This window comes from Hyaena hyaena, unplaced genomic scaffold (genome assembly GCF_003009895.1).
Source record: "Hyaena hyaena isolate Hyena2069 unplaced genomic scaffold, ASM300989v1 scaffold_61, whole genome shotgun sequence".
Classification (NCBI taxonomy): domain Eukaryota; kingdom Metazoa; phylum Chordata; class Mammalia; order Carnivora; family Hyaenidae; genus Hyaena; species Hyaena hyaena.
This window is the reverse complement of record NW_024080693.1, coordinates 1,502,229-1,525,017: the sequence shown is the minus strand read 5'-3', so window position 1 is coordinate 1,525,017 and position 22,789 is coordinate 1,502,229. Positions and strand designations below refer to the sequence as shown.

Here is a 22,789-nt window from a genome sequence, read left to right as displayed (position 1 = left end):
TTCGGCACCCCGAGCGTCCCCCGCTTCTCTCACTTACCGGCACCTGTTTCTGTCGAACAGAATCCTAATGTGGCTTTTGATTTTGATCACTGGGAAGAACACGAAGAGGAGAGCCGCTTCCCCAAGGGTAAGACGGGATGCACCCCTTCCTGGGGAGGTGCAGGTGCTGAATGCCATGGGGCACACCCGGTCACCCCGCCGGCTTGGGGACTGAGGCCTTTGTGGACATCGGTCATTGATGGGAAGCCCTTAGGAATTCGTTTTCTCCTGTGGTCGATTTTGATGCTAAATGTTCTGGTTCGAGGTGGTACCGTACGGCCCTTAATTACAAGCAGACTTTCTTACAACGCTTGTACAGCTCTTTCCCAGAGAGTAATCTCTTTATAAGCAGGCCAGTTTTTACCAGTTTCGTTCTTGCCTCAGAAAATCTAAAATAAGTTATTAAAAGTAGAACTACAACCCTACAACCCAGCAATTATACTATGAGGTATTTACCCAAAGAATACAAAAATACTGATTCAAAGGCACACAGGTACTCTAGTATATATGGCAGCACTGTCAGCAATAGCCAACTTCTGGAAAGAGCCCAGATGTCCGTGGACAGATGAATGGGTAAAGAAGATGCAGTGTGTACATATTGTATGGAGTATTACCCAGTGATCAAGAGGAATGAAATCTCGCCATTTGCAACAATGTGGATGGAACTAGAGCAAATAATCAGAAAAGGACAAATATAAGATTTCACTCATATGTGGTATGTAAGAAATACAACAGATGAACATAGAGAAAGGGAAGGAAAAATAAGATGAAGAGAGAGAGGGAAGCAAACCATAAGACTCGTAAATACAGAGAATAAACGGTTGCTGGAAGGAGGTGGGTGGGGGTTGGGCTAACGGTGACGGGCATTAAGGAAGGCACTTGTTGGGGTGAGCACTGGGTGTCGTGTGCGTGATGAATCACTAGATTGTACTTCTAAACCATTATTCTACATGTTAACTAATTTGGATTTCAGTGAAATTAAAAAATTAAAATAAGTTGCAAAATAGAGCTCTAGAACCTAAGGGACATTTTTTTCCTACACTGGCCAAAATACTGGCAGGGCTGGGGGAGGGAGATTTGCTGATTAGTCTGTGGTTAACAGGGTTTTCAATAATCTCTTGTACAGTTGTGAATTGTAAAAACCTGTCCCTGAAAGTGGCAGAGGTGGCTGAGAGCAGTGCCACAACGTCCGAGGACAGCGGAAGTGAGAGTGAATGAGCAGAGTCAGACCCGGAAGGGTGGCGAGCACCGCACACGGATGGACACGCCACGTGGCCGAGATTTCGGGAAACAAGGCGCCATGGCCAACCTGTCCTTGACTCAAGGGTAAATTGGGACCCGGTGTCATCCCATGCACAGGGATTGTTACTGCTGGGAAACGGGCTTCAGGGGCTCTGGGGGCAGGGTGGGGGGGCCAGCACTGCTGTCACTCGGGCCCAACCTCCACCTGAGCCATCCGTCCCACGCTGTCACACGCAGCCCATCCTGACACTCCCGTTGAGTGATAGGGAGCACGCCGTGCCACATGGGCGCTGAATTGTACTTTCCGGAGCTGATCTGTTTGCTTCTTCACGTAGAGCTGTTGGGCATGCTGCTGAAAACCTGGTGTGCCTAAGACTTGGGGTTTCCAGCTTCCTGCCCTGAGCTGGCTGGGGTCCGGCAAAACTCTGAGTACGGCTCTGGTGTTCTTAGGGCACGGGTAGCTGCTCATGCAGAGACCAAGGGGAGAAGAGGGGGCTGCGTCAACAGCTGACAGCTGGACCCAGGGCTTTCTGGAGGTAAAGCCTCCGCTTCTGAAGAGCCCCTGGGCTGCAGGGCCCTGGGCGAATGGGACAGAGGTTTCTCTTCAGTGGAAACTGGGAAGGACCCTTGGGAGCCCTGGAGGAGACCCTCAGGACACCGGGGTGGGAGGAGCCCAAACATTCACAACGCCATCCTGAGATGGGGCTGCGGCCCGCAGGGTCCCCGGAGGAAGGTGTCCTGTCACTGCCTGACTGCGCAGGCGCCTGACCCTGACGCCCACACTCACTGGAAGTGTTAGAAAGGAGCAGAGTGTAAGCCCCATGGGTGGCTTCGCTGCGCCTAGAAGCGGGAAAGAACGGGGACCGGACATGACCATCGTGACTGCCCCCAAGATCTTTATTCTTGTTGTACATCAGAAAGCCCAGGTGTCCACGTCTGTGTCTGTCCCAGGTACATAAGCCACTGCTTGAACGATAGGGAAACCCCGTCATCAGGCTGCCCCGTGAGCAGGTTTGGATCGCACTCTGGCTCTCAGTTTCCTCATCTGTAAAATAAGACATCCTGCTCCTGGCGAGGCCTGCCCTCGCTTCGGCCGCAGCCCCAGCACCCGCCACGGGGCCCCCGTGGGCTGGCTGCCAGCTGTCACATGGGTACACACAGTGCAGTGGTGATTGTCCCTTTTCTTGGCTAAATTGTGCCGGCTCTTCCGGAAGTAGGAAGTCCTGGTCTTTGCTGGCAAAGATTTTGTCGTGTCCTCAGCAGGCATCAGTTTCTGCAAACAGAAGTTTTGCTCCCCCCGGGGGAGGCCTTTGGGCTGGTGGCCCGGCCTCCTGAGCTGGGCGGCTTTCCTTGTGACTGTGGCCACCTGCTGTCAGTGCTCGCTTATATTCACTCTCTTTTGTAAAACATAAGCAAATAATCAGAGCAGGTACTAGAGCTGCGTAAGTGGCGGGGGCGGGGGGGTGGGGAGGGCTCGTCCGGCTTCTCTGTGTGGTTCGCAAACAGCCAAAGGGAAATAGTGGGGAAGCAGAGCTATAGGTTAAAGTCTTGATTTCTTTTCTTAAATGGGCTACTTGAGGTTCTGAATAACCTTTTGTAAGACGGAGACACCGACTTGTGAAATAGAAACAATGACCAGTTTCTTTTTGTTCTGTTAATACGTATTGATTTCATGTTTGGGGAAGATTTCCAAAATGCAAAGGGAAAGTACATTTGTCTCTACGCTTCTAAAATTGCTCTCATACCTAGTTGTGGTGTGAATGTCTTCTGTAGTATATCAATAAAATTTCAGCTTTCACAGAAATGCCATTTTCCATTTTTTTAGACCGTACTTTCCCTCAGTGCCAAATGCAAAATAGAATTTTATTCATCACCCTTTCTGGTTAGACCAGAGTGGCAGTGAAGGCTGAGGTGGGGCCTATCCTGGGCACCAGGCTGCAGATGGTTCTGGACAGTCAGCTTTGCAGTGGGGGCCTCAACATTCAGCCTAGGATAGACTCGCCTCGGATATCCTGGGTAAAATACAGGGGAGCAGTACTTCTGAGAATGGGGAGGGTAGGCAGTAAAACATTGGTACTTTCATATGTTCAAAATCTATTTCAATCAGAGCAACATATGTGTGTATCTGTACACACCTTATCGGTCACTGGTTTAAAGAATACCCTTTATTTAAGCAGATGTGATGTGCCCCTCCGCCGCTGAAGGGTCACAGCCGTAAGGTGGTAGTTTTCCCTGAGCCCTTGGCTGGCTGCCAGCCTTCTGGTTAGGTTACATCGTCCCTGCTGACCTTGGCAAACACCTATCCCTTCCCTCTAGAACCCCCGCCCAGAGAACTGAGGATATGGAAAAATAACAGTATTATGAATACCCAAATATGTTTTTCTCTTGAGGAGACAACCAGGTAGAAATAACCACAAATACTGCTTACAAAAATACATTCATCGCAGTTTGAACTTGGCTCCGGGAGGCTGGGCTTGCTACTCTGGGGCTTCCTCTGCCGGCACAACCTCCATCAGCATCTGAAGGTACATGGTGACGGGCTCTGGAGCAAAAGCCAACCAACAGGTGCGGTTAGAGGGGAGCAGTTACCTGGCTCTCGCCCCATGGGGCAGGGTCCTGTGTTCGAGCCGCGCTCAGGGGTCAGGGGTCTGAGGGAGTCAGAACCATCCTGGGGGTCACAGGGGCTCTTTGGAGGTAAGTTATTTCCTGGAAAAGCGTCAGGAACCTGCTATTTTATTGCCACCAAGCACTGTCCTCTATAGGGAAGATCTGCAGGACTCACTTGTTACGTGTGCATTTAACTACCACTGACCGACAGTTAGATATTTGGTTGGAAGTCACTGGGCCTGCGTCTTGCTAAAAATCCAGATAGTTTACTCTTTTCACCTCCGTAAATCCAGCTTCCTCCCAGTTTTTGCAGGGAGCAGCTCGAGCGAGTTTTCTAAAGCTGAGACATGAGACCTGTTTTGCCCTCTAGGCTGTGGGTCCCGCTGGCTAGAGTCTCGGTCAGGACGACCAGATCTGAGCTCACGCTCTGAGGCAGGGGAAGGTGGCTGTCCTCCCAGTACAGGAGGACCAATGGGCTTTCCTGTCCCTAGCGGTGGGGCTGCAGCCCTCTCAGCTCTGGGCTTTGAGCAGAGGAAGGAGGCTGTGCGGTGGGGAGACGGTGTCCCCGGCAGAAAGAACAAAGCCCTATTTGGGGGTTGCTTTCACTGTGTTCGTCAACGTGAAACAGATGCGCTCTCGCTGTACCACCGCTGTCAGGCTCCCCGCGCGAGGAAGTGCCCAGGCTGCGGAGCGGCCCCTGCAAAGTCCAGGGTAGAGCTGACCGCCTTGCAGTCGGGTTTCGCTTCCGGACCTCATCCGGCTCCCTGAGCTGCATCAACAGAAGTAACAGCAGACAGCAGTGCCTGCGGGGACGACGCGGTTCCCTGCTTTCCCGCGCAGGCAGGCTGAGGGAGAAGGGGCCTCTTTTTCATCACCTTTACTCAATAAACACTAGGTGGCTGTTGCATAGAGGCACAGTGAAACTGCACAGCCCAGTTCCTGCCTTCTAGAAACAGTACAGGGACGTGGGGACCAAGAAAGGGTGGTCAGGTGGTGGAGGACTGTTGGCCTGGCGAGGCTGCTGGGGGCTCCCGCTGTTGAATCTGCAGCACAGGATGTGACACTGCGAACATCGCCAACATTGTGATGCGTACTTGGCACCACGATGATGTCCTTGGCTCCACTTTTTATTTTTCCAAAGTGAAGTGGCTAACGTAGCTATGCTTCCTAACAACTGTCCTAAGGTAGCTGAGGGGCTGGGCTTGCTCAGTGCTGACAGAGCAGTGCCTCTCGGGCCCTCGTCCCAGCTCTGTCACCTTCCGGGTGTCTTGGGTGCTACTGAGCCTCAGATGGTGTCTGTGTATCAGGCGAAAGAGAGGGGCTCTGGGGGTTGGATGCACAATAATGGGAACATACTTGTCGGTACTGAAGCCTAGACTTAAAAATCGTTAGGATGGCCAGTTTTATGTCATGTGTGCTTTACAGTGGAAAAAAAAAAGCAGATGGCGATGGCCCTTCCTACTTGTTACAGTAATTGATGGGGACAAAGGCAGAAGCCACAGGGTGGACCCCAGAGGTGTCACACTGAGAAGGTGAAATTTCCTAGCTGCCTGAGCCGCTGCCATAAGACAGTGGGTAACATTGGGACCAGGGAGGTGCGGGACGCACCTGTCTGCGCCTCGCTCACAGCACCACAGTCCCTGTGTCGGTACTTACTTGAGATTTTCTGAGCCCATCCAAACTTATAGTGGACAAAAAGGAAGTAAAATATAAGGCCGCTCAGTATAAATAGCACACAGTAGAGATACTCCCAGGCAGGTTCGCTGATGATTGGGGCCAAAACCAAAAATACGGATATGAGAGTCACCAAGATGGGGATGAAAATGGGCACCTGCGGGCGAGACAGTGGAGTCATGATTTGACCACGTGCATTCACGTCCTTCCTGAAATTTTCATTTAAAACAAAACACTGATAAAGAGTACAGTAAACTCTATGTGCCCCTCCTCCAATTTCAATTCAATTTTAATTTTGCCAATCTTAACTCCATCTGCCTTTCCCCCCATTTTCCTAGAATATAAAGAAAATGCCAGACTTCGTGTCATTTTACCTGTGAAATACTCCGTATACATCTCTGAGTAGGACTTTATATTTTGAACGTGTTTATTCCCTCCTGTCTGTCTCTCTCCCTTCTCATTGATTTGCGGTAGGAGTTGGATAATTCATCCTATACAAGGTCTGAGTATTGCCCGAGAACTTGCTCCTCTATCCCTCCAAGTTCTCACACGCTGGTAGTTGGAACTGGAGGCAGGAAGACTTCGTAGTTGGAACAGGCGTTTCCTTTTGTAACACATCAGGAAGCCCTTAATGTCCATTGTGCCACCTCTGAATCACCAGGGTCAGTCAGTGGCTTCAGGGGCAGGAGAGGAGGCCCGTGCCACTAGGTCTGGATTCCTCCATCTCTCCGGGAGCTGTGTTCTTTTAGTAGGAAATGGCACTTAGAAACCATAATCTGGGTGGTTGGAGTACTCACTGTCCTTTTACAGGGACAGAAGATACTTTCTTTTCAAGATTCACAGCAGTATGAACTGCTATTTCCAATTCAAAGGTAAGCTTTCATTTTTTCCTTACTGTAGACTTCTGTCTTTTTTTATTACACTTCTGAAAATCTTGTTTCTTAAATGGCTTTAGCATAGTTACTTTGTCCTATGGTGTGCCTGTAATAGACACGCAAAGTAACTGTGCCAGTGCTATATCCACACCACTGCCGCAAGTAGTTACTGCTGTACGCAGTACGCAGTGCTATGAAGTGAAAAATTTCCTGTAGTTCTTTTTAACCTCAGAGTATGACCATAGGGAGAGTCATTCAAATTATCACACTTGGTTCTTCACATGCTTTTGTCATTTACTGGTTACAGAGTAAGGTTTCTTTTTTTGTTTGTTTTCAGTTTCAAGGGATGTCGTTTTTTTCCTTCCAATTTTTAAAATATTATAATTTAGGGGCGCCTGGGTGGCTCAGTCGGTTAAGTGTCTGACTTCGGCTCAGGTCAGGACCTCGTGGTTCACGGAGTCAAGCCCCACATCAGGCTCTGTGCTGACAGCTCAGAGCCTGGAGGCTGCTTTGGATTCTGTGTCTCCCTCTCTCTCTGCCCCTTCCCCCACTCTATTGTGCATGCTCTCTCTCAAATATAAAACAAATTTTAAAAAAATTTCTGTTGCTTTTATTTTTTTTCATCAGGGACTCCAGTTATACATGTGTTAGGTCCTTTTTCCTCTATCTTCTGTTATTTTCTGCCAAATTCTTTTTGTTTGAGGGATTTTGTCCCGATTAAAGATCTGTTCTACAAGCAGACAGTGTCTGTTTTGCTGACCTGCCTGTTGTTCTCTTGCGGTATATTCGATAAACTATCTCCTTAAAAAACAACCTGAGCCTGGGTGGCTCAGTCGGTTAAGTGTCTGACTTCGGCTCAGGTCATGATCTCACAGTTTGTGGGTTTGAGCCCCATATCGGGCTCTGTGCTGACAGCTAGCTCAGAGCCTGGAGCCTGTTTCAGATTCTGTGTCTCCCTCTCTCTCTGACCCTCCCCTGTTCATGCTGTCTCTCAGAAATAAAACATTAAAAAAAACCTGTTCTACTGTCATGATTTGCTTGCCAGATGACCTGACAGAAGTGCAAATGCCAGATTCCATGTCTCTGCTAACTGCAGAGACTTGGCTGCGGTACCAGGAAGACCGCTAGGCACGCTTCTGACACAGAATCCTAAGGCTAAAGACATGATGCTGCTCTTGTCCAATTTACTTAAGCCCTCAGCTTTCCTACCTCCTTGTTTTTTTAAGAAGTTTATTTTTTTTAACATTTTTTTTTTGGAAAGACCGAGACCTAGCACCAATGGAGGAGAGAGAGAGGAAGACACAGAATTCAAAGCAGGCTCCAGGCTCTGAGCTGTCAGCATAGAGCCCGATGCGGGGCTCAAACTCATGAGCCATGAGATCATGACCTGAGCTGAAATCTGATGCTCAACGGACTGAGCCACCCAGGCGCCCCCCCCCCCGCCCCAACCTTGTTCTTATATCTGCATTTGTTATTGTAAGAATTCAATAGTACCATTGTTTCCCAAAGCAAAACAAAAAGCCCCTAACACAAACAAAACAAAATAAATTATTTTTTGCATTTATATAGACCCACCCCAGGGAGGTGGCAGGGAGCCCCAGACTGTTCACAGATACGGACTGTTGTTAGTGGCCTCCTGCACTACAGTGGGCCTGGGGCCAAAATTCAGGAGGAAACTCCACTCTAAACTATGATGCTCAATGCAAGAGTTGAGTCAGGTTGGAAATAGAAAGCGTGCCCTTAGATTTTAACCCATTTCAAGAAAGCAAAGCCACTTGTGACATTTGAGGCATGAAACCTACCTTGATAGGCCTTTCCAGGTCTTTCCTTGTAAACCTCATGACCACCAATCCCAGAATGGTCAGGCCATAAAACAGCCATGCGGCAAAACTGAAGTAATTGACCAGTGAGTTTATGTCACCAGGGATGATATAAATCGTCGCTATGATACCCTAGGGGAAAGAAGAGTGAATTCTTAGGCCACTTGTACATAAAATCATGGTCCCTCCCACCTCACAGGAGGCTAAGGAAGCAGAGTTTCCTGTGGATGGAGAGGCCTGCATGACAGAAATCTGTGTATCCCACATAGATGGGTTTAAACTAGTCTTTGGCTGTGATGGGTGTTCTCCCCGAGGCCTGATGGAAAGAATTTGGAAAATTTGTGACTCTTTGAAGTTGCAGTTACAAGCAGGGGGAACACAAAACATGCATGTATATATCACACCCGAGTTCTTTAAAAAGAATTTTTTTTTTAAGATTTTATTTTTTTGAGTAATCTCTATTTCCACTGTGGAGCTTGAACTCACAACCCCGAGATCAAGAGTCACATGCTCTACCGACTGAGCCAGCCAGGCGCCCCTCCAGCTTTCTGATAAGTTTTCCTGCTGGAGAGTCTTTACCAGGGGAGAGGGCCCTGGGCTGCAACATGGCCTTCGTCTGGCCCTGCCTTGCCTTCACTGCATGGCCTGGGCTCTGTGTTTGGGCCCTCTCCTCATCTTGAGTGGGTACAGGCTGATGGAGAGCAGTGTTCTCCTTTGCGGTGGAAGGAGTCTAGCCCGAGGCTGGGCTTGGATGGCCCTAGGTGCCGGAGACAGTTGCACAGGACCAAGGACTGTCCCCCACTGAGAAAGTCTAGGCAGAGGATGTCCAAGGGCCACCTCTCCCGCTCAAGGACGCCATGACGGTTAAATTACTGGGCCACATGAGAAGTAGTTCTCAGTAGCCACCTCATTAAATGCCTTATTCTCCTTCGCCGTAAGCTAGTGGGCTTTGGGATAGTTTGTTAGCAGGGGTCTGGACATACAAATGTACCTGTAAGACGCGTGGAGGATACAAGGTTGGAGGCAACCATGTCCTTCATGGATAATTCAGAACGAGGAGCAGACATTGCCTCTCGTCGAGGACTAAGGGAGCCTGGGCCATTGGAAAACCACTGGGCTTAGCAATAGCAGTTTCCTTCAGGGCCTCTCTGCCTTTAAGAGGGTGTTCTCATGGTGGAATTCATACTTACATAAAAGATGATCGCAGGGGCTGGAGTGAGGCGCCTGACGCTAATGTAGGAGAGCACTTTGAGCATGTGGCCTTCCCGGCCCGCCACGTACACAAGCCTGGAAAAGCGATCATACAGCCGGCTGTTGTACCGTCGCTGGGCTCACTACCAAGGCCACGGAGAAAGGGACTCAGTCGGAGCCTGGTGTCTTCAGGGGGAGTCAGTCTCTGGGGGCGAGTTGAGTTCGGGGGAAGTGGGCGATGTGGCCTGGTGCCGTGGGTCACGTGACTGAGGGAGAGCGTGGGGCTGCCCTCGGGCCTGGGGAGGACTTTGCAGGAACAGACTTCATCTGCTCTGTGTCCTCAAGTTACGCGAGACGCGAATGGAAAGACCAGTCCAGGGCTGGTGGACCCTGTGCTTGGAGCACCCAACAGAAGCAAACACGGGGCGGGGGGGGGCTGGCACTTCCTAAATCCAAGCTGTACAGAATTTCCATATTTCAAAATGAAAAACAAAACACACTGGGGTGGGGAGGGTCAGCAGACTGTAAACAAACAGCTTGGTTCTCCCCACCCACCAAGGACTCCTGGTGATTCAGTAATCTGAAAGACTAGGTTTAAAATGTTAAAAAAAAAAAAAAAAGCCAATTTCTAAAAAATGAAAAATTACCGTTATTTAAAAATCAACAACTGATATACCAGGTGCCAGTGAAAAAATAAATTAGAAACTAGATCTGAGTGATCTGAGTTATCAAGTGTAGAGAAATGGAAACTGTAGACAAGAAATTAAGAAACTGGGAGAAGCCCGAATATATTAAACGGGGTAAAGCAAACAGCAGGGCAGAGAGCTTTCGTGGAAGTGAAAAACACCTTTCGAATGAAGTCCAGCTATAGACAAATAAAAACATACCCAGATACAAACAGTAGCGTGGAAGCCACATTTAAAAGATTAACTGCAAAATCAGGACAAGTAGAACCATAGCAGACGTGGAATGAGAAGCTTTTCGAAGCGATAGGGAGAGTTGGTGTTCAGATTCCTGTGCTGTAAGAGCTAAACTACCATTCAAGACGACTGGCTGAATAAATACACATGTAGATAACAAGGTAACTACGACACAGTCTGCCCTCCATTCCTCATTGGAAGCTATGATGAATGGATCAAGAAGACGTGGTTTATCTATACCATGGAATACTACATGGCAATGAGAAAGAATGAAATCTGGCCATGTGTAGCAACATGGATGGACCTTGAGGGTGTTATGCTGAGCGAAATAAGTCAGGCAGAGAAGGACAAATATCATACGTTTGCACGTATAGGAGGATTAGGAGGAACTTGACGGAGGAACAAGGGGGAGAAGAAGGGGGGAAATGGTGGGGGAAAGGGAGAGAGGCAAACCATGAGAGACTCTTGAATGCTGACAAAAACTGAGGACTGATGGATGTGGGGGGGAAGGGGGGATGGGCATGGAGGAGGACACTTGTGGGATGAGCACTGAGTGTTATGTGGAAACTAATTTGACAATAAACTATTTGTAAAAAATAAAAATAAAAATGAAAAAAGTCTACTCTAAGAACAAATGCATACTGAACTCAGAAGGACTTGACTGAAGAAGCCATGTTAAGGAGACAGCAGTAAAACACGTTGGTGTGTATGTAAGCGATGAGGGAAACAAAGGCGAGGGAAATGTAGCTTAAATCGTACAGCTCGTAGCCCGCTGATAGTGGCCTGACCTTCCTTCTGAGGACCTCGGGGCCACCTTGGTGCCTTCATGTTTATGTTTTATGAAAGACTAAAAGTAACTTTGTCTTACCAGCAGCTAGCCCCTCAAGGTCCTGAAGCCTTGCTTCCAAAAAATCCCTTAGAAACTTCGTTTCTCTCCCCCTCCCCGCCCCAAATTTAAAAGTTTATAGTCCGTCACTCCGCACGATCCCAGTGCAGCTCTTTCTGTCCTCGGGTCCTATCCCCGTGCTATAAGAAAATCACCATTTTGCACCAAAGACATCTCAAGAACTCTTTCTTAGCCATTTGCTCACGAACCCCGTCATAAGTATTGGATTTTTGATTTTTGTCACGCACACGGCAGCTTGATAGACAAGGTGTAGCTGACCTATACTGGGCGGTGTGAAAGGGAGAGTCCCTTGCAGGAGAGGGGAGAGAACAGAGATGCTAGTAGACTCTGTTAGGTATTCAAGTTCAATTTGATGAGTAATTGCTAAAAGAATAGAAATAGAACTTCCACCGCAGCAGCAGAAGAAAAAAAAAAAAACATTTGATGGACAATAAGTCAGAATACGATTTTTTAAAAGCCAAAAATCCACAGTATGTCGGAGATTAGTCCCACTGTAATGGTAATCACATCAAAAGTGATTCCAGATGCCCTGGGGGCTTGTTGAAAGGGACAAGCCAGAGCCCAATGAGGCCGATGGAAGGTACGAGGGATGGGATGTGTTACCAAAAGCAGCATCGTGAAGCCTGCAGCGTCTGCAGTATCAATATCAGAGAGCATAGAATGAGTGCAAAAAGTTTTCACTAAAAACAGAAGCCCTTGAAAGAGAAAGCCAAACCTGACAAATCCACTGAGAGCAGATTTGAACAGTCAAGGCACAAGTTTGATGATGATCTAAAAATCGAGAAGGCATGAACACAATACACCTTCCTCTGTAGACCCCCGGCAGCATCTACAAGAACGGCAGCGAGCCACAGGGAAGGCTTAAAGCTTCCGAAGAAGTGAGATCATAAAGATCCCACTCTGACTGCAATACGATAAAATCCCAAGTCAGAAATACAAAGGCCAAAAGGGCCTGTCTATGTAAAAGTACACATTTGAACTTTGAAAGAGACATAAACATGGTTTATGTTCGGATTAGTTCCCAGAACAAGCCGAGTAAACTGGGAGCAAAGGAGTCACCAGTTGGAAGCAGACAGACAGGTGGCGCTGTGACCTCACGCTGTAAACCTCTCATGCTTCCAACCCTCCGCAAACTTCACACGCTCAGAAAACAAGCAGGACTTTGGGGACTGGACACCATCACCGCAATTGTGGCTGGAGGGCTGAGCGGGCAAGGAGGAGGGGAGCACGGATGTGGGAGCACTCATTCTCCCCAGGGTTGTGTGGCCAGAGTGTTGCATGGTGATTGCACAGGACAGGCCCGTGGGTAAAGTGGAGTGAACCTGGCACGCTGGGCACAGCGGTGGCATTCAAACCAGTAGGAGAAAGGACAGACTATGAGTAGGACCTGGGACAACAGGTAGAGGTCTGGGGGTGAGGGTGGGGCGTGAGATCTATGCCTCATATCAAAATACAGTCCAGATTGATCAAAGAGCGAAAGTAAAACGCTGGAAGAAAACATGGGTGGTGGTGTTGAAAGGTGAAGAGTTTGTCTATGTGAGATAGAAAACTCAGAAGCCAGGAAGCAGAAGTCGTAGATTTGACCCCACAATAAATTCTCTCCAACATAATTCAATACAGCACAAGTCCCAGGCCACCCCCAAGCTGCATAGGCACATGAATGATACAGACTTAACTCAAAATGGATCATATACCTAAATGTGGGGGCTAAGCCTATAGAACATAGAACTTCTGGGGTAAAACAAAAATCTTCGTGGTCTTGGGTTGCATAAAGGCTCTTAGATATGGTAACAAAACCATGACACGTGAACAGTGACAAACAGGGCTTTGTCAAAGTTAAAAACATGTTTCAAAAAACCACTAAGGAAATGAGAAGATGGGGAGCTTGGGTGGCTCAATGGGTTAAGTGTTGGACTTTTGATTTCAGCTCAGGTCATGATCCCACAGTTTGTGAGATCAAGCCCCACATAGGGCTCCGTGCTGACAGCTTGGAGCCTGCTCAGGGTTCTTTCTCTCCTTCTTTGCCACTGCCTCTCCCCAGCTGATGTGTGCAGGTGTGCTCTCTCTCTCTCTCAAAATAAACATTAAAAAATAATGAGAAGACAAGCCATAGCCTGGGAGAAAATATGAGCAAGTCAGATACCTGATAAAGGAGTTGTATCCATAATATATAAAGAATTCTTACAACTTAATAAGATGACAAAGAGCCCAATTTAAAAAGTGGGCAAAAGGGTCCCCTGAGTGGCCCAGTGGGTTGAGTCTGACTTCGGCTCAGGTTGTGATCTCGCGGTCCACAAGTTGAAGTCCTGTGTCAGGCTCTTTGCTGACTCAGAGCCTGGAGCTGCTTCAGATTCTGTGTCTCCCTATCTCTCTCTGCCCCTTCCCCACTCACATTCTGTCTCTGTTTCTCTCAAAAATAAACATTAAAAACATTTAAAATTTTTTGAAAATTGGACAAAAGATTTGAATAGTTTCATCAGAAGATCTATGAATGGCTAATCAGCACATAAAAAGATCCTCAGTATCATTAGTCATTAAGGAAATGTAGTTAAAACCACAATGACATAGCTAATACACACTAGAAAGACTGTAATTAAAAAGACAACACCAAGTGTTAGTGAGGATGTGGAGAAACTGGAATGCTCACGTATTGCTAATAGAAATTATGGAACAAACCACTTAGAAAACAGTTAAGCTGTTTCTGTAAAAGTTGATCACAGATTTACTATATGAGCCTGCAATTCTATTCCTAGCAGTCTACCTGACAGAAATGAAAACATACGTCTACACAAACACATGTGTGAATTCATAGCAGCACTGTTCATAATAGCCCCGACTCGAAGCAATGCAAACCTCCATCCACCTGTGAATGGATGAACAAAATGTGGTATATCTGGACAGTGGAATACGATTCAGCAGGTAAAAGGAATGAGCAGGTATATGCTATGCCATGGATGGCCCTCAAAACTTACATGCTACGTGACAGAAAGCCAGATGCCAATGACATACTGTATTACTCCACTTAAGTGAAATATCTAGAAAATGCAAAGTTATAGACACAGGAGTAGGTCAGTGATGGTCTAGGGCTGGAGGTGGGAGCAGGGATTAACTGCAATTAGGCCAGAGTGGACTTTTGGGGCTGATGGAAATGTTCTAGAATTGAACATTCTAGAAATGTCTGTGAGGACATTTGCACAGCTTAATAAATTTACTGAAATCATAGAATTGTGTAATTACCAAGTTTTGTGGTATTTAAACCACAGCAGAGCTACTGAAATTATGTTTTTAAGTATTAGCAGCAAACAATCAGTAACTGAAAAATGCTTAAATACCATTTACAATAGCACCAAAAAATGGAATATTTTGAGGTGACTCTGACAAGATATATACAAAAGGCAAATACTGAAACGGCTCAAAAAAGTCTGTGAAAAAAATGAAGACCTAAGTAAAGGGAGAGGGTCCTTGCCCCAGATTAGAACCATCAATAACGTTAAAATGGCAGCCCTGTCCAAATTGCTCTACGGGTTCCACGCAGCCCTCATCGAAGTCCTTGAGGGCCTTGCCGTAGAAATTGACGAGTAGATTCTCGAATTCATAGAGAAACGCAAAGGGTCTAGAATAGCCAAATGCTTTTGAAGAAGGGATGCTGCTGGCCCAGCGCAGTCTGTGCTTGGGTCCAGCTTCAGAAGAATGATTTTGTGGCATGTGAGTAAGCGTAAGCTTTGGCGGTCCCACTCTCTGGAAATCTGTCCATTCAGAACGCTGAACCTTTGGGCAAAGACATGTTCCAGAATGTCCCCTGTGTCAGTGTTTATGAGCACCGCCCCCACTCAGCCCGCCAGGTGAGGTCATGTTAAACTGTGCTACATCATAAAACGGAACCCAACACCGCTGTTAACTGCCTCTGGACCGGGAGGGGCCAGGGGATTGCCAGGGGCTGGTGAACCCTGCTTGTGTGGGTTCACGCCTGCTTGTGTGAACACAGTGCAGGCAGAACAGAACCCCAGCCATTGGCCTTCGCGCTCCGCTGGCAGAGCTAAGGAGCGACGGACTCCCGTGGCCTGAAAGCCTAAACTGTGACTACCTCATCTAGGTTAGGTCTATGCTCAATGTGGGAAGATGTCCAAGAAGCATCATTAGGTGAAAGGCAGGATAAGGTGAAAAGTAGCACCAGCGTGTCTGCCACCCTGTGTCCCCAGGCTCCGCCTTGTGAGGTTGGGGACGTTGCTCCCTGCTGACGAGGAAGCTGGGGCCTCCCTTCAGTGGGGCGCGTTGCCCGGTGCCAGTGTGCCAGCTTGGCCACGCCTTTTGCTCCCTTTCCAGGACTTTAGGTTTTCTTTTCTTTTCTTTTTTTTTTTAAGTTTTTATTCAAATTCCAGTTAGACTTTGGGTTTTCTGTTATGCCATGATGTGTTAGCCTGGCAGAGCCCGAGGACTTTCACCCTGAGTCTTCTTTCCCTCAAGTGTGGAATGGGCTCTGCTGGCCGCCCCCCTGGTGAATGCTAGGGTCCCCTACCTGCCTGCCGTAAAGCAGGTCCCGTTGGCGGCACCGATGGTGGAAAAGGCCACGAACAGCGGAACCACCCAAGAGGCCGGATAGAGAACGCGGTCGCCAAATGTCTGCAGAGAGAAGCAGAGGAGTCCTGAGGGTCTTGCACTGTCCCCAGGAGCACTGGGTCCCAAGGAAGCTGCGGGGCTCTCCTCGGGGGCCCAGGCCCCCACCGCTGGGGGGGCACTGCCTCTCACTCCCTCTGGGAGAGGAGAAAGCAAAGAACCACTTCACAAGAACACAACTTCTTCTTCCCCACCCCCGCCTCCCAAACTGTGGCAGAGCGGACAAAACTAACTGCATCCTTGGCCTTCTGTCCCATTCATGTTTGCTGGATAATCACTGGGGCGACGTGTTCCCGGCCCCTTGAGGATTAACATCCCTACCCTAGAAATGCCCGCCAAGGTCCGGAGGAGAGGAAGCTTGTTCTGCCCTCCCAGGACTCTGTTAGAACATGGTCTTTCCCCTTCCTGGTACACAGGTGGCGCCACAAGGTGTAATTAAAGGTTGGCTGTCAACTGGGTGGACGCTGACCCTTTGATCTCACTCCAGTGCCCTTCTGCGCATCCCCTTGCTCTCTAAAATCTGTGGACCAAGGCCCGGACTTTGCAGAGAATAACTGCACAGAGCCTGGATCAACCTCCACCCGATTCCCCTGTCAGGAAGTTAGCCTGCATAGAACCCTGTGTAAACTGTAGGGAGTTAGCACTTTGTTTTCCAGGCTCAGAGTGCCTTCTCCATTTCGGGGATACGTTACTGTCCCCCACTAACACCGAGTAACAGACATCTCCTCTCCACCCCTCCCTGTGCTAATTTTTCATCATCTCAATTTCCTTCCAACACGATGGCCCCTCATGGAAGTCAAGGGGTCAAGGAGTTGACCCCTCCTTCTTTGACCCCCTCGCTCAGCATGACCCTGTTCTCCCTGCGCCTCAGCCACCTGTCCTTGTGGTCAGTGACCTCATCATAACCAAGATGGCATCTCGCCCTGCCCCCGTCCGTCGCCTGTTTCCAGTTCATTTCCTGTCCCGCCCCAGCTCCCTGAGGCCTCAAGCACCTGGGCCCCTCCCCACCTTTTCTGTAGACCCTCACACCCATCCTCCTTGGCATTGAGACCCTCCATGACCAGTGTAACTTGCACAGTCCGTTGTTCTAATTCCCTCCTTCCATCCCTCCCTTGTGCTTTCTCACATGCATGTGTGTGTGTCAAAACCCCAACGCTGCAGGAAATCAGCCCTGGCCTGCCTGCGCTCTGTGCGCACGCCCAGGCCACAGACAGAAACTTCCACCTGCTGACGGTCTTCCATCACAGGTGGGTCTTCGCTGCTGGCCGTAACCTGTTCCCTCTGCTCGTGTCCTAGACGATTATTTCCCTCATCCCGAGAGGGTATCTCCGCTTCCCACAGAGCCCAGCACCCTCCCCACAGAGCCCAGCACCCTCCCCACAGACCCCAGCGACCTCTCCACAGACCCCAGCGACCTCTCCCACAGACCCCGCGACCTCTCCACAGACCCCGCACCCTCCCCACAGACCCCAGCGCCCTCCCCACAGACCCCAGCGCCCTCCCCACAGACCCCAGCGCCCTCCCCACAGACCCCACTCCCTCCCCACAGACCCCAGCGCCCTCCCCAGAGAGCCCAGCGCCCTCCACACAGACCCCGCGCCCTCCCCACAGACCCTGCGCCCTCCCCACAGACCCCGGGCCCTCACCACAGCCACCGCCTGGGACTGCAGGAGCTCGGTCGGAGTCATCACGGTGAAGTAGGAAATGTTCATGAGGATGTAGCAGCCTGTCACCAGTGGGATCCCGATGATGATGGCCAAGGGCAGGTTTCTGGGGGTGGGGGGGGAGGGGCAGGGACCCAGGGTCAGCCCGGAGCATCCCGTGACGGCCTCACACAACTGCCGTCTCCATCCAGTCCTTTCTTCCCACCCGCCCGATGGGCCATCCACCTCTCCCTGCGATGGGCTGGGATCACTGCTGCCTCCAGAGCCCCCCCCCCCCCCCCCCCCCGCAACAAGCAGGGGCTGTGGGATGTGACATTTTCAAATGAGGAAGAACCCTCCCTTCTTAGACTCCAGGGTGGGAGGTTGAACTGTTCATAAAGCATAATAAGCCCAAGATAAAGTTGGGGTTCATCCATCCTCTCTGCAATGATTCCACTGCCCACAGCAAAACCAGGCTCTGATGAGCGGATGTACATGAGCTTATAAGGAACCATCTGCACTATGGGAGGGGGTCCACTTTGTGCTTGGGGAAGAGAAACGTGCTTGCCGGCCCACTGTCTCTGCCCAATTCCGTTTTCCTACCTGAAAGGGTTTCTAAGTTCTTCCGTGATGTAATTGAGTTGATTCCTAGAGAAAGAAAAGGAACAGGAGTTAACATAATTTCGACCTTCTTTGCTAAGCTTATGAAATACCACGTAAAGGTAAAGGTCAGCCTCATTGAGGACCCTCCACCACAGAGAAAGTTCTCCTGCAGGAATTCAGGGTAACATCTTTCAGACACAGCCCATCAGGTGGGGCTCCCGAGGTCTGCATGTCTGTCAGTGATACGTCTTTGCTGTTCATGGGAATCGTGGGGGTTTTTGAGAATTATTGGGGAGGCACAGGTCCCCAGGCTGCTTTGAAAAACTGTTAAGTCACTGTCTGGAAGGAGAATAAAAGCTGCTTTGGAAGGAGAATGAAAGCTGCTTTGCACGAGGGAAGGAGCAGGGCCACGGAGGGCCACCCTTCTTCCTCATGGAGCATAAACAGAGTCTCGTCCACTGTGCCCAGTATTTCCCAGGGTGAAAAGGAAGTGCCACAGCAAACTGGTGCCTTGTTGGGCTCCTGGGCAGCCCTGACGGCCTCCAGTTCGGCTGAGCCTATCTGTGTCCCGCGAAGCTTCTAGCTCAGGCCTGCTGCAGGCCGGGAAAGGGGAATTGGTTTCGGCATCTGTGGGGTCCGAGGAGAACAGAAGGGGCGGCGGGCACTGAACCAAATGGAGACATGGAAGTGAACTTTAGGGCCCCCCCCAAGCCCTAGGAAGGGGAGGTCCTTGCTCTCCTTGGTTTCAGCATTGTAGCCTGAGAAACCCCAGCCAGACGGTGGGGTGGCAGGGGGCGGGGGATTGGGGGGCATCTCAGAGCGCCTTACCATCCGTCGTATGCCCAGAGGCCATTATAAAATGCCAGACTGATGGCTCCCACAGACAGTTTTGTGCCCTCAAAAGAATTCTCAAAATTCCTTGTGTTTCCTGTAATGAAGCCAGACAGCAGATGGTGGGTGTCAGAGGACCACACTGGGACCCTGCATCGTCCCCATGAGACAGAAGGACACGAACCGTGGCCTCAGGCTATCAGACAAGCTCTGAAAAGCAGGGAAACCACAGGCGCTTTCTGCTGAGCTCGTGCCAGCTGGCTTCCTGAGACACAGGCCTCAGAGCACAGCCTGAGTGCCACCCGCCCTCCCCTCCAGCCGCTGGTCACCTTGGGCCAGGAGGACCAGCCCGCTGATGATGATGATGGCCACAATCACCAGCTTGGCCCCCGTGAACACGTTCTGGACGTAGCTCCCAAGCCGCACGCTCAGCGAGTTCACCGTGGTGATGAGCACTGGAAAGGGCCAGAGTGGGGGGCACATCGTGTGTCCCTGGGCTCAGCACCTCCCTCCTTTCCCCGGGGTCTCCTGTCCCCCTATCCTGCCCTCTCCACCACCTCATCCATCAAGTGTGCTCAGCGGGGGCCTCTGGGTCCTAGGAAGGGGGAAGCAGCCAGTCCCCAGGTGAGCCCTGCCTTGAGGGACAGCCCACCTCCAGAGATCCGCGCCCCCACCAGACGCTGCCCCGCTTCTCACCAGTGCCTCCAGGCCCACCAGCCTCTTTCTGGGTGTGGTGGAGCCGAGGCCAGTCTCCCCACGTCCCCCGTGCCGAGTCTTTCTTGCCCCAGCCCGGGGTGTCACACTCGGGTACTCACGGATGGCCGCGGCAGCCAGGCATTTCACGACAGCCTGAGGGGGACTGCAGCCTGAGTAGAAGGGCGCACAGACGTACTCAGAAAAGCTGAGGCAGATGATGGCAAAGGATGTGGGCTTTATGACGAACAGGCTGGTCCAGGAGAAGAGGTAGGCAGGGATGGGCCCGAAGGCCTCCATCAGGTAAGGGTACTCGCCGCCCGACTTGGTGATCATCGTGCCAAGCTCTGCAAAGCACAGGGCACCTGGAACACAGGGGGGGGGGTCCCCTCAGGCCCCTGGTGAGGAGTGGCCCTGGTTGCCCCCGCCCCTCTGGGGCCACGCCCATGCAGGCCGCCGTGGCTTTCCCAGCAGACCATCCTGCTCTTTCCAGAGCGGCCCAGTTTACCCCTGGTCGCCCATGGGCATTGAAAGGAACCCGGGCAACAGCAAGGCCAGGACACAGATGGTGCTCACACAGCCCGTCCCCACCTTCCGCAGGGAGAGCTCGCCAGGGAGGGTCGTCTTTGTTACCCAGTGTTGCCAGGACCCCACAGGCCGCCCATATGATGAGACAGGGCCCCACGGTTCCCGTGTTGCTGAGCACAGACTTGGGGGAGATGAAGATCCCAGAGCCGATGATGGTGCCCACGATGATGCAGATGCCGCTGAGTAGGCCCACCTTGGGTGTGGGGGAGGGGGAGGGGCGTTAGTGTCCCCACCGGGGACGCGGGTGGCCCTCTCCCCCCTCCCCTCCCTCAGCGCAGCTGGCGCAGCCCGGGTGAAGGCGCTTCTGGCTTGTGCTGTTGCAGCGGCAACACCGGGCTTTGCTTACATCAAGTCGGTTCATCCTCACCACGGCCTCATGACCCCCATTTGACAGAGGGGAAAATAGAGGCACAGAAAGGTTCTGTTAGTGTCCAGGGACATACGGCCAGAGTGGGCAGACCTGGCTCAGATTCCAGTCTCCCAACCTCCACTCTTATGACAAAGGGGCCCAGATGGTAAAGGCTGATTTAGCAAACGATGAAGTCAGGGTTTGGGGTCCGGGCAGGGGCCCTGGCCTCACAGGAGCAGAGGTGGGGGCAGGGGGAGAAACATAGGCCTCTAGGGGCAGAAACATTTGGGGGCTGTGAACTTTTGCTGAAGCCATCTTGCAGGGTATGAGCTTCATGCCACCCCGTCCCGCCTCGGACACGTACCATCGAAATCTGTTCCTATGAAATTTAAGAGCAGGCAAAACTAACCTACAGGAAGAGAAACCCAGGGCTAGGGGGGAGTCCACCTGGAAAGGGGCAAGAGGGAATTTTCTAGGGTGATGAGTTTGTCAACACCCATCAAACTGAACACTGAAGATCCGAATTCTATGCGAATCGAGAACTTCTCTGAAGAGAGACAGTGTGTGAGTCGGGCCCCTACGTATCATGTCAGCCCTCAGGAGCCACGGGGCCTGACTTCTGGAGTCCAAGGTGAACAGGCACGTGCTCGCCGGTCGGGGCAGAGGCTGCGCTCAGGGGTTGAGCCCAGGAACAGGGAAGTCCCCAGCTGTGGCTTGCCAGCAAGGGTCACACGCAGTCAGGGTGGGGCCCGGGAGCAGGTTCAGCTTCCGTTCTGGCCTTGGGGCCGTGGGCACTAGTGGGATAGTCTCGGCTTTTCTCCCCTGATGGCCCATGTGGCTGACCAGCCCTGGGTCCTCTGAATTCACCCTGAAGCCGCCCGAGTTTAGGAATGACTTGAGGACCACCTGGGCTTAGCTCTGTGCTTTTCAGCAGGCAGCAGCACCCGTTAGCCGGCTCCTAGGGACCCCGGATCCCAGGCCGGCCTACAGTCAAGCCGAGCTGTCCCCCAAATCCCTCCTCCATCCCCTCTGCCGTCAGGCATGGGAGCTCTCAGAGGCTCTGCCTGGAGCTCGGCCCACTAGTTGGGCCCTCAATGCCATCCTGATCTTGTTCTGGAACTTTCTGTCCTCATCCTGGGAGTTTGAAGCTGTCCTTCATGCCCATCCACCTGCACCGAGCTCCTCTGTTCTGTCTCTACTCCCCCCGCCCCCCCGCCAAACTCCCCTTCCCTGCAGCTCTGTTGCCAGCCCCACATGACACTGGCCCCCTCTAGGGCTCATGACTACATACATTCCATCTCGGCTCATTCGTGTCACACCCACGTCACACGTGCCACCCTGCTAGACACACTAAAGCAGAAGGAGTTTCCCATCGCTAAAGGAATACGAGGACACACAAGGGGCAGATTCTTGGTGAAGACACCAGAGAGGGGACTCCAACATCAGAAAGTCCTCTCTGACCATCCCCATGAGGCCATCGGTCCGGGCAAACACCAGCCCCTCCGGGTACCCGCCAGGCACACAGAAGCACATGCATTAACCTCTTGAGAAAATGCTGAGTTCACTGGCCAGGGGGAAGGAGGTACGTCCAGAGAATTGTTCACTTAGAGATGCGCTTTACAATGCAGATCAGCAGGGACTTCACCCGGGGTGGCTCCTTGCTGCACTTGACCCGGGAAGGGCTGGTGCCGGGGGTCCAACCTTACCTCCTTCTGGAGAGTCGTGGTCTTGGGTTCCTTACTCTGGATACTCTGGAGCGACTTCTCATCTTCTCTCCGGTTCCTCAGGCTTGTCCCCTCCATGTTCCCCTCCTGCCACTTCTGAGATGGCCGCGAGGAGGGCCTGGGCCTTGACTTAGCAGATGCTCTAGCGGACAAGATCCAGACACGGGCTCAGCGAGGGTCCCCCTCCGCAGACCCTCCTGGCCTGTGGGGCCCAACTTCAAAAGCAGATTAGTAGCTACTATGCTACCGGTCCAGGGTAGATTCTGGGGATAACACCGGTCCTGACCGCTGTTGATGCTGTGGAGAAGGGGGCTCCCGGGCTCTTTTCCACGGCCCCCCCAACCAGTCAGCTTCTGCTTGTCAGCAATGACACACTCGAAAGTCCTCCTAACTTCCAACACCTTTTTCTCCGAAAGGAAAAAGAAGTATTTTAAAACATACTGGAATATATTTGGTGGAACCAAGCCCA

At 51.1% G+C, this 22,789-nt stretch overlaps 2 protein-coding genes across 2 annotated transcripts in view; one reads left to right on the top strand and one right to left on the bottom strand.

Annotated features, from left to right (window-relative positions):
* Window positions 1-1,434, top strand: part of TDRD12 (tudor domain containing 12) — a 73,756-nt gene extending 72,322 nt beyond the window's left edge. The window contains exons 31-32 of the mRNA XM_039231896.1: window positions 61-127; window positions 1,166-1,434. Of these exons, the coding sequence (XP_039087827.1) occupies window positions 61-127; window positions 1,166-1,257 (159 nt within the window). The 3' untranslated portion in view covers window positions 1,258-1,434. The remainder of the gene's footprint in view (window positions 1-60; window positions 128-1,165) is intronic.
* A 1,692-nt stretch (window positions 1,435-3,126) lies between these two features.
* On the bottom strand, window positions 3,127-22,398 carry SLC7A9 (solute carrier family 7 member 9). The gene is made up of 13 exons (XM_039231929.1): window positions 22,303-22,398; window positions 20,293-20,440; window positions 19,782-20,024; window positions 19,296-19,421; window positions 18,964-19,063; window positions 18,136-18,180; window positions 17,536-17,659; window positions 15,792-15,895; window positions 9,448-9,544; window positions 8,240-8,389; window positions 5,545-5,719; window positions 3,710-3,823; window positions 3,127-3,293 (listed from the first exon to the last, which is right to left on the bottom strand). Exons 1-12 carry the CDS (start codon window positions 22,396-22,398, stop codon window positions 3,759-3,761), a joined length of 1,473 nt encoding a protein of 490 aa, XP_039087860.1. The 3' UTR covers window positions 3,127-3,293; window positions 3,710-3,758.
* Window positions 22,399-22,789: the final 391 nt, after the last annotated feature.

Bases quoted from the DNA above. Each gene is read 5' to 3' on its own strand.
- SLC7A9 (XM_039231929.1), bottom strand. From the start codon at position 22,398: ATGGAGGGGACAAGCCTGAGGAACCGGAGAGAAGATGAGAAGTCGCTC. The intron at 20,025-20,292 runs GTAACAAAGACG...CCTGTGTTCCAG, and splicing joins TGGGGTCCTGGCAACACTGG to GTGCCCTGTGCTTTGCAGAG. The intron at 5,720-8,239 runs GTAGGTTTCATG...TCTCGCCCGCAG, and splicing joins ACCTGGAAAGGCCTATCAAG to GTGCCCATTTTCATCCCCAT.